General features: G+C 45.0%; 1 protein-coding gene across 1 annotated transcript in view; it reads right to left on the bottom strand.

Annotated features, from left to right (window-relative positions):
• WDFY2 (WD repeat and FYVE domain containing 2) overlaps nt 1-11,149 on the bottom strand; it is a 34,557-nt gene that overhangs the window by 4,890 nt on the left and 18,518 nt on the right. The window contains exons 5-8 of the mRNA XM_009993749.1: nt 7,666-7,816; nt 5,941-6,053; nt 4,887-5,013; nt 2,820-2,925 (exon numbers count right to left, since the gene is read on the bottom strand). Coding sequence (XP_009992051.1) covers nt 2,820-2,925; nt 4,887-5,013; nt 5,941-6,053; nt 7,666-7,816 — 497 coding nt within the window. The remainder of the gene's footprint in view (nt 1-2,819; nt 2,926-4,886; nt 5,014-5,940; nt 6,054-7,665; nt 7,817-11,149) is intronic.

Here is an 11,149-nt window from a genome sequence, read left to right as displayed (position 1 = left end):
TATATATATATATATCTAAAAGCCAGGCAGAGATAAGGTAAGGCTGATGGAGATCCCCAACCCCCTAGATAGCTTTGACCCTCAGCAATAAACCTGCTTCAGCTTCTCTGCCAGTTACTTTGAAGGCAGTTCATTCTGCTGGGGCAAATCCTTGCCTCTTCTACCCACAATAGTTTTTCTGTTTAATGCCTACTGATTTGCATTTGGGTGTGTAAGTTTTAATCTGTTAAGCATCTGAACACTACAGATGAAGACATTTTGCTTGTGATGAGTAACTGCTTTGTAGTCAGATAGAAACACAACTTCTGGCATCTTTCAGATGTTGTCTTCTCACAGCTTTTTGAAAACATATTAAATAAAGACTCAAGGGCTACAATGGCTTAATTCACCCTAACACAATCTTAGACATCTGGGAAAATCTGATAGCATCCAAGTGACTACTGAGCACATATCACATGGAGAAAACCCTTAAATAAGAGCAAAAATACAAAAATCAAAATTCAGAAGAAAAGGCTCTAGGACTCCAAAGCAAGGTGTGGTATTAAAATCTCAAAGGTTCAACCATGAGCACCCTATTCTGCTACTGATAATATGAAAAAGCTCACATAACCATAGTCAAAGAAAGCAGCACACCCGTTAGCACCTGCTGCTACACCCTCATTTAGCTAATTATACTTCCCCTCCAGTTTTTAAGTCAGACTTTTCACAGGACTCTTTTGTGACAAGCCAGTTTTAACCCTTACTGTAGCCCTCTGAAGGCAGAAAATAAATTAAGGTTTTCATTTCTGGAAGTTCAAGTTTCAACAAAAAGGAAACATCTGTTGGGAAGGAAGAAATTGCTCTGCTTTCGTTTCACTTTTGGAGCTGATGACCTAATGGCCATACTAATCTTATATTAGCAATTAAAGAGAGCTAATTGGAATGGTAATTCACAATAAAAAGGGAGCTTAGCTCCTGCCTAGACCTATTTCAGTCGCTTTTTAAAAATACAGTTTTCCACTTAGTTTTCTTCCTTGATCCAGAGAGACACATACAACCCAGGCAGCAAAAAACCCTTGAGGAGAACCAGCAAAGCTGGTGAGAGCCCTATGCTGCCAAAAGCCTGGCTCAGATCCATCCAGTGTGAGTACTTGGTGGAGCAGGGAAACTGCCTGCCACCACCTGTCCACTGCCAGCTCTCCACCAGACACTTCTACACCATTGTCTCACACTGTGGCAACTCTAAAAGGACTGGCAGCTGGCACACAGTGCTGTGTCCATCCTCTCTGCCACACTGTGGCACGGTGCTGCTCCTCCCTGTCATGCAGAACCGTGCCACGGGTCCTCCCTGCTGCAGGCAGTGGTCTGCTGCTCCCATTTTTTTTCATCAGAGTGGTTGCCCGTCTTAAATACTTGGTGGAGCAGGGAAACTGCCTGCCACCACCTGTCCACTGCCAGCTCTCCACCAGACACTTCTACACCATTGTCTCACACTGTGGCAACTCTAAAAGGACTGGCAGCTGGCACACAGTGCTGTGTCCATCCTCTCTGCCACACTGTGGCACGGTGCTGCTCCTCCCTGTCATGCAGCACCGTGCCACGGGTCCTCCCTGCTGCAGGCAGTGGTCTGCTGCTCCCCAGCTTCCCAAGCAAAACCTGCTGCAGTTCTCCCCACCTGCCTTCTGACCCACTCGTGTGGTAGCTGCCTATACTGAGACTCTCATGCCAGGCCCTCAGGGCTCGCTGTGGTGCCACACAGGGCACCCACTGATGTTCAAAGGATCTGGCTGCATGCGGGGAGCACCAGTGGCACGGTGCCATACAGCAGGGAGGACCCATGGTCACCGGGTGGTGGGGAGATGTGGTGCAGGGGGGAGCAGCACAGCCCTGTGCACCATCTGCAGATCAGTGCAGAGCTGTCCCAGCAGAGAGTCGGCAATGCAGGAGCCTCTGGTGGAGACTTGGCAAAGGTTGGATGGCGGTGGAGAACAGGCTGAAGCACACAGGGCTCGGCAGTTGTCCCTTTCCAGAACCGGGGAGCCTGCATGCTCCCCGCAGGAACAGGGCAGATGTTTGCCATGACTCACCTTGCCAGGATTTGCCAGGATTTGCCCCGCTGCGGGCAGGGCTGACACCTGACTCACCCAGCACAGCACAGTTCCCCCTCTCTGAGTCAGCTCAGAAACTGCCGAGCGGAGGCTGCTCCCGCGGTGCCACAGACCTGGGGTGCATCTCTGCACCCACCAGCAGCCACTGGCTGTGCAGCACGAAGGCAGTTAGGAGTGCGTGGGTGAAATCCTACTCTCCGGATTGGCAAAAGTCATCGTTTACCCTGTGTCTGCATGGTTACACCAGAAGGAAGCAAGACTAAATAGCAGGTGGGATTGAAGCCCCAGTTAAATGTCTTTTTAGCAAGAAGAGGTAAAAAACCCTGGGTTATGGGTTTCCAGAGATGACAAAGAGCTTTCTTGTTTTGTTTTCTTAAAAAACCCTAATCATTATTCATCTACCTCTGAGTTGATAATATTTCTCATAATGTCCTGAAAAACAAAGCAGAACATTTCACAACACCCTCCTTGGAGGCTGCCTTTTGAAGCACTAGTGTTATGGGTAACAGCCTTTCAGCAGCTACTTCATACACATTTTCTGTCAGACAATCTCCCCTGTACTGCACCATATTATCCAAGGCTGTACCAAATTGCTCTATAACAACTGGAGCGTGACAAAAATCTTTTCTAAAGCCTGGAATGATCTTGCTCAGGTTGAAAGTTGCACATTTTAAAAAGGCCCCTTCTTCCCAAGAATGTTTCTGACCAGATCAACAAGAACCAAGTAGCTACCTCTTGCCTCTCAACATCCATGTTCCAGACGACAATTCCCCCATCTGCACCACAGGAGATGAGCTGCCGAGTATGGTGAGCATAGGAGAGAGACTGGACTTTATCACTGAAAGAGAAACAAGACAGTTATTAATCAACCATCTTGGCTAGTGCACAAGTAAGCATAGAATTTAAAATAAAGCACTATAAGCCACTTTCTTGCCCACTTGTTTCCCTCTCTCCCCTCACTTTACACGGCAGCCACTGGATGCAAATCAGTCTTTGTTGTCCAGCTGGGACCAGGACCAGAACAGGAGTGTTACTCATCTGGGCAGCATTTACAAAAGGAAAGACCTGCTCTGATAACTGCTTTTGCTGCTGCTGAGCTGCGAGGTCCCAGCTGCACTGGGAAGCCTAAACAGAGCTGCAGCTCTGGGCCTCTCTGAAGGCACATCTGGATACATAAACACAGCTCCAGTAGGACATCATCTTCTCAGAAAGTCAGTAACAGCTTTGCTTTCATAAATCTCTGGAACATCTAGGAGTGAAGCACTAAGGAGCTACTGAAGATTTTCTTTTAGCACTATCAAGCATAAAGAGTTTCAGGAATAACACAGGAATCACTAAATTGTTCCTAAGCCTTCCCAAGTAGGGTGAAAGGTTCAGGTGCTTTTGCTTCTTCTTTTAAAGAAAAAGTAACATGGGATAAATGATGCAGTTTAAATCCCCAAAGCTATGTTCATTCCTTCAAAAAGAAAGAAAACCAGGTCTCGTCTGAAGCTTGAACAAAGACTGTAAAACACTGAGAGGAATCTAGCAGAGAGTGACTAGAACTATTCCATAACATTTGGCTTGCTTTGCTACCAGCACTGGTCTCATCTACCCAAAGGACTTCCACACTAATGCATTTTCTTGTCATATAGCTGCTTTTCCAGAGGGCAATGTGTTTATGGGACAGTTTGGTAAAATACAGCCCTCCTTAACAGTGCCCACCTGCAGATGCCAGTGGCATCACTGAGTGAAATATTACTTAGTCCCTGTTGTCCTTAGGACCAGGTCTCTATGCTGCACAGTGCCAGACAACAGCTGTACCAGAGATCTAGTTGAAGACGTTCCTCCTTGCAGGGAGGTTTAACTAGATGACTTTGAAAGTTCCCTTCCAACCCAATTATTCTATGATTAAGATCCAGAGGCTAACTTTGTATTAGGAGAACTAATTTCCACAGCAGTACACCTAGCAGTGCTGTGCTAGCAAGCACCAATAGTAGGGCGTGAGGGTGATCTGGGAACTTCAGCAAGAGCTCTGCAGTTCTCTGAAATCTTGGTGACAGCCAAATCCCTCAGCAGAATGCAGCACCACTCAAAAGAAACATTTGAGTATGTGAGAAACCATCAAAACCACCATGGAATTTTGCCTCTCCAGACCTGAGCCTGGCACCAAAGTCCCACATACACACATTCCCAATGCATGGAAACAAACTTGCTCCGTTTCCAGGGGCTAGGAGGCCATTGTAACCAGAGCCATTCTGATCTCTACTCGATGCCCAGCACAGTCTTACTCTTCTTCAAAGATGTCTACTATGCTACACCAAAGTGAGTCCTGTATGTGTGAAGATGAAGCCTCTTTGCATTGAGGAGATTATAAAGGCCCATTACTTAGAATTCAGGCTAAAGGTGAAGTGGCGTCGAAAAATTAGAATAGAGGAAAAAAAGGTTGTCCAATCCTGATGCTCCCTCTAGGGGAAGGAAGGACCTTGACACCTAAAAAGCAAGAACTTCCTTCAGCTGTTCTCATTGAAGGACCCTCCTCTTTCAAGTAAAGGTGCAGGCTCTGGAATAATGCACTCACGACTACAGATATTGTGCTTTCCTTCATATTTTCTTTGCAGACTCTCAAACCAGCCTGTGGGCCCAAAGCTGAAAAACTTACTATAAGCAACTTACTCCAGTTGTATGTGGGCCACAGGCAGTCACACATACCAGCTAAAGGCATGTGAAGACTGTAACCTTTGGGTTGTTTGTTTCCAGTTGTGGCTTCTGCCTTTAGCTTTTCTCCCACAAAAGCAGGAGGAAGGGCTTTGAACCTACTTATGTCCTTGCAGCTCGATAGCGGTTCCTTTTCTTCCTCCAATATCCCACATGATGATGGAATGATCAGAACTGCCTGAGAATAAAACTCGCTGTATTGGGTCCCAACAGAGAGCAGTGACACCACCTGCAATAGGAGAGGCACACAACAGTAATTTATTATCAGAAAGTGAAAGATAGGAACGTAGCTAAATAGATAACAAAAGATACAACAGAAATTATGAAGAGATAGTGATCAAAATGCAGGTTTCTTTAGCAAAGGCCATGCAGCCACTATGCTTGCCAGTTGAAAACTAACAGCCCAGAAAACCTACTGAAGTCCCATCCTGCTCTTCTGTGAGGGCTCTCCTGCCACTCACATGGATGAATCTGCTGAACAGTAAAGTGTGGTAGAAGGATGGTCATAGTGTGACTACACACCTTTTCATTTCCATCATTCACAGGAGATAGATTTTATTTTAAAAGAGAAGCATGTGTGGAATATTATGGGTATTTTCATGGTATCCTAGCACAAGGATTGTACTACCTTGTGCCACCTCATGATTGAACTATTAGCATTCAATCAGAGAGAAGGGAAATGGGGAGAAAACGCTGAGAAATGACCATAATTTATTCTGTTAGATGGCAGGATCATATCCCAGGATTGTTTTTTTTTCCAAAGTGTAATGGGGCAGAAGTCCTAACAGTCCCAACAAGCAGATAGGACCTCCCAAGATATGCCTACTCCTCTTGGGCAAAAGAGCCTACCTGTATGGGTCCTTCCTTGGGAAGCATCCTTTTCCCCCAAGAATTACTGTACCTTGTCCTCCTACTCTAGCTCTGCTTTAATAAGCAGCTGCTGGTTGTGACATTTTCTGCCACAGAAGTTTTCTGATCTCTGATCACTCTCATTCTTGCCAATACAGAATAAACTTCCCTGAGTGATAGTGGCAGTTTGAAGTCTGTCCCCCCTCCATGCTGTGCACTGACACAAGCTGCCCTCGTGTTTCACAGGGCAGTCAAACCAGTGTGATGCTGAGCACGGATGAAGAACCAAACTGGGTGTCCTCCTTACCCGTGTGCCCCTTAAATGTTGTAACCAGGCTGCAAGACTCTTGCTCTAGTTTGAGTATGGTCACTTGGCCAGAATGATCACCAACAAACACATGCCTGGTTTCCACATCAAATCTGATGGATAAATGCTGAGGAAAACACATTGCTTATACAAGCTTTATATTCCTTTCATGACTCATTAACTCTTTTAACATGAATATACTGCAACCTTGTGAATAGTACGTCAGTCTTAAGGAGGTATTCAGAGTGTAATTTTAGGCCTCAAGCTCATAACTGTGCACATTAATAGTACTGTGTCCCTGAGTAAACCACAAAGTAAGAAAAAATGAGACTATTCTAGAGGATGAAATTTGTGGTTTTATTATGAAACACCTTTGAAGAAGCCCTTCACCATGAACAGAGGAGTCATCTCCCCAGCCTCTCTAACTTAGGTGCCAGAGTTGGATGGTGTCCACTCTCTCTTCCCTTTTCCAAGATTGTATGAAATAATTATTATTAGTTTCATGCTTCTTCATCATGGTGAAGTTTACGAATACAATGAAGAGTATTGATTTATGTCATATTTGGGGACTTCAGCTACATCAGGTGCATCACACATCATATTTTAAACTGAATAAAATCTGGACCCATCCAATGACCTACTGGAACCACCTATCTGAACAGATTCTGACCTCTTCATCCAATTTGATTCCATGTTTAGAGTCTGTACTAGATAGTTAAGGAGAAACTGCTTAGCACTGGTTTTATGCACACAGGACACTGGGGGAAAAAGACCCCTACATTCCTGGTTCTGCCAAGCTTTTTAGAATATTTGTGAACAATTCTCCCTTTCCCTGACCTCCACCAACATGATCCAATTACTCAAATTAAAGTATCCTCCACAATTTTTAATAACTCAAAACACTATGTTCTCTAGAGAGGTTTAGGACATATCAGAAACATTTAGCATTCCATTAAAAATTATGGTATCTTTATGCCATTTAGATTGGCTGAAAGACAACTGATATTAGAGCAAGTCCATGTTCAGACAGTAATTTAGAGTCAGTTTCACTTCCCAAGAACTAGCAAAACACACATCATCGAAAGCACATACACTGTGAGGCACTAAGAGGTCTGTTTATGCTAACCCCTGGTTTCAGCCTAAGAGCTCACACTCTTCCACTTCCCTTTTCATTTGCAATAAAGCTGAATTAATATTTCTTTTATTGTCAGGCAGCTGGGGCAGCTCTAGGTAAATAAGCCACTTGAGTGCCATTTCTGGAGCCATTCACTCCTTAGTTAACCCAAATTCCCAACACATACTGGGCTGTTTCAGTGTGAAGGACAAGTACTCATTATTTTATATTAAAGTAATTTAATTTCTACCATGTGTACACACAGGCATGCTGGACCTTCTAACTGACCTACTTTGCTACTGTTAATTCTAAGAAGAGAGCATGAGCTGCATGTTTCAATGAAGGCCCTGTCCATATTTATTACAACAGCAGACCACAATAGGTTGCAGATTGCCCATTGTTTTGCTCAGAAAGGCTTAGACCTAAATATGCCACCACGCATTAAGGAGACAAAGCAAGGAGAACACAGCAGTTTTTAAAACTGGCTTTAACTAATGGTTTCTCTCATGAAGCACTGAACCTATACAGAGCACAAAACTAGAAAAATTAACCCAAGAGGCTGTTTAAGAGGAAAAGAGCAGACACAAAGCAGAGAGCTGAGCAAAGGATACTGCAGGCCACAGGCGCCTGCGCTGGTGCGATACCCTCCCAGCCGCTGCCCGCTCTCCGAGCAGTGCCACGTGAAGTTCTTGTCTTGTCCAGTGCTCAGCACCCACTCCATCTCCAGGACAAACAGAATCATCATAACTCTGCTCTGATGAGCTGAAAATCAAGCAGACAGACATATAATTGCATTGTGGAGAAGAACACAGGGGTAGAAGGCTGCTGTAAATAGCAACTGCACCAAATTCCTCCACTCCCTACCCGCTCATTGACCCTTCCCTGCAGAAGAAGCTGTTGGATAATCCCATTGACATGAGCTACCATGCAAGCTTGTAAGGCCCCTGCCCTGCATGTTCAGCGCTTGCATCAGAAAGAGCAGAAGCAAGACTTAATTCCCTCCATGCCTATTGCAGCCCTTTATGTTCTATAGTAGCACAAGTCTTCCTTCCATCATTGTATCGTCACCAACAAAGCTGCCACTGTGGAAAACATTCTGGGCTCTACTTAAACCTCTTCTGAGCTGGTTATATGACAGCAGTGCAGATGCCTACGCTGCCACTCCTGCTGTGAGATCTGGTGGCTCTGGGCTGCTGACTGTGGCACCACAGCAAAACAATGAGTTACAGCACAGGCACAAACCCACACCAAAGGGAAGTTTTCACATTGCATGTAAACCAGCTATAAAAGAAATTGGAATAAACCAGAATGCCCTCCACACACACACACAAAGATCACAGCTGTGCAAGATGAATTAAACAGCTGAAGGAATAATTTTCTACTGCTACCTAAATAAAGCCATCAGAAGCTTTTCATTAAAGCCAGGAAACCCAGGCTTGTACAGACTTTTTTTGTATAAATGACCAGTGGGCTTGGTCATAAAGTGCTGATTAAGCCAACTTTTTAATATAACAAGTGGCTGGAAAGACATGCAGAATTATTCCCAGCTGTAACTTAGCAGCAAATGCCACACTCCTCAATCTACAACCCTACTGGTTTATGACTGTTCTGAGACCCAGCAACATGTGTCACACAAAGCAGGCTGCTTGTATCTGTTTGTGTAAAAGCTGACACACTAGAAAGATTAAGTATCTTTGCAAGCTTAAAAACCAGCCCAAAACCTCAGTTTGAAATGCAGAGAAATTCCTCAGAACAGTGTGGGAAGATCACTGCCTGCCCTGTACAAATACACAGCACAGACGAGAGGGGTGTTCAAACTCTACACGGGGGAACCAGTTGCAGCAAAGAATAGGGGGCTTGCAGGAGCCAACATCTGCCCCCAATCCACGCTGCTTTTTAGATCTAGATTCCCTGAGGAGAAAAGTCAATAGATGCATTGACACAAATTGTCACAACCCTGATTTGGCAGCTGGACTAGTTTACAGCATCAGACTTGAACTGTGTCCAGATGCTTTCATCTTTACCCTTAGAAGAGCTCAGACTTTGGCTCTTGTTTCCATACACTTTTCAACTCCAGGTTTGTAATCAAGATGGAGGGATGGGGACCACCCAGGGGTCACCTGAGCTCTTTTAAACAGATCTGCTCTTCTCTCCACTCTCCAGATTTTTTCTCTAGGAAGAAATTCAGTGGCCCCTTGGATGAGTAATGCTTGTCTTTACCAACCTGTTGGTCTCCCTGGGAGCACCTGCACTAGCTGATGGAGTGGTGCACTGCAGAAAGGGCCACGATGAGATGCATGCTGCTACAAGCACTTGATGGGGCTTGTATCCAAGTCCCTGGGGCTTGTTTAAACCAGCAATGCCATAGGCAGGCACTTCCACAGGACGTGCAAAGCTGGCTGAGATCAGGCTGTTCAAGCCCTGTCCAGGGATGTTTTTGCAGCACATGGAAATTGCTACTGCTCCTGCCAGCTTCCCACGGTTTGAATTGGTAGTGGGGGACAGCTGGCATCACCCAACACTTCTAAATCTCCTCCTATCTCCTCCTAAAACTTTCTAAAAGACAGGGCTTGTACCTTTTGGTAGAAGTACTGCCTGAGGATTATGAGGTAGCTCTCTCTGGCAAGTAAGAAGTGAAGAAGGCTGTACATGACAAGAGGTGGAAGGGGTGTACATTATAGCTTTGCTTATCCTGCCTCTCCAGAAAGACCTTTCAGTTCAGCATTCTGTTGCCCATCTGCAAGTGCTGCATGTATTGGCTGATGCCACCATTCACATGTTGATGGCAGAAATACCTGAATTAAGTGAAAGAGCAAAACAGAAGTCATCTAAAGAAGAAAGGAAAGAGGACAAATGCAAGTAGAAAGTAACTTGTCATTTAGAGGGAATTTGACACGTGTAAGGCTTAAAGAAGCAATACCTCAGAAGACTGACATTTAATAGTAGAGCAAGGAAGGGGTCTGGGCCTTAGGATTAACACAGGTTCAGGGTCATGAAATGGCAAACAAAAAGTTGGTCCTTCATCCACAGGAGGTTTGATCACCATTTGTGTACAGAAAAAAGTGGAGTAAACACTTCCAAAACCCATGAGGGTTTCTTCAGCACTCAAGTGTCCCAAATGGCACTGTTCAAATTCTTGCACCACTCCTCCTCCCTCAAGAGGAGGAGTTAGTGCCTGCAGGAGGCAAATGCCCTGTGACACAACCCAGAGTTCTGACTAACAGTGTATCACATAACAGTATCACATTCCCAATCTCTGTGTTTTGAAAAGAGGAAGATTTCACAACTCCAGCCACAGTGTTGCAGCAAAACCTCTGCAGAGCAAAGCTCAGTCACCACAGGGACTGGTTGTGGCCACAGCTCCCTGCCAAGACCAAAGTGCAGCCTGTGCATGTGCTGTCATCCTCCATCACTAGCAGACTGTTTGGCAGGCATATTCATGGCCTTTCAAGTTGCAATTAGTGTCCTTTAATCACTACAGCAGCTTCAGCTACATATAATAATGCCTTGTTGTAGGACAGGACCAATAGCCAGCCAGCTGCTGGGCAAGGTGCTGCTTTTAAGAGTATTGCTGAATATTTAAAAACAAAGATAGCCGAGGCAAAAACAGACAACATGGCTACAGCTCCTTGGTAGACTAAATAAAATTATTTACTCTCATTAAAGTTTCTTTAAATAATACAAAGGGCATACTTGAAGACTTTAACAAAACCAAACACCCAACATTTCTTAAAGTAAGGGTTTTAACAAATGAACCATTAGAATGCCACCATACTCACCAAAACTGCTTGGTTCTTTTTGTCTTTCCTTGCCCAAAGGCTTTGCCGAAGTGCTTATGCCAGCCTCTATACCTTGGCACAGCTGTGTGAGAAAGATGTACTACAGGGAAGGGATTGTGGAGGGGAGTGACCCTGGACCCTGTGAGGAAGGTTCATCTCTGTTGGATCTGAATGGAGGCAACTGTGAGAAGCACAGAAGTACCTCCTGGGCATGGACCAGTGAAGCTGTAGGAGCCAGTGGCTTACAGCAGCTCTCAGAATATCTCACTTTCATGCTTCCCCACCACCCCAGACCTCCCATATGGGTTCTGCTGAA

Source organism: Chaetura pelagica, unplaced genomic scaffold, assembly GCF_000747805.2.
Source record: "Chaetura pelagica isolate M959 unplaced genomic scaffold, ChaPel_1.0 scaffold323, whole genome shotgun sequence".
NCBI classification, from domain to species: domain Eukaryota; kingdom Metazoa; phylum Chordata; class Aves; order Apodiformes; family Apodidae; genus Chaetura; species Chaetura pelagica.
Note: the sequence above shows the minus strand (reverse complement) of the source record. Positions and strands in the feature narration are given on the sequence as shown.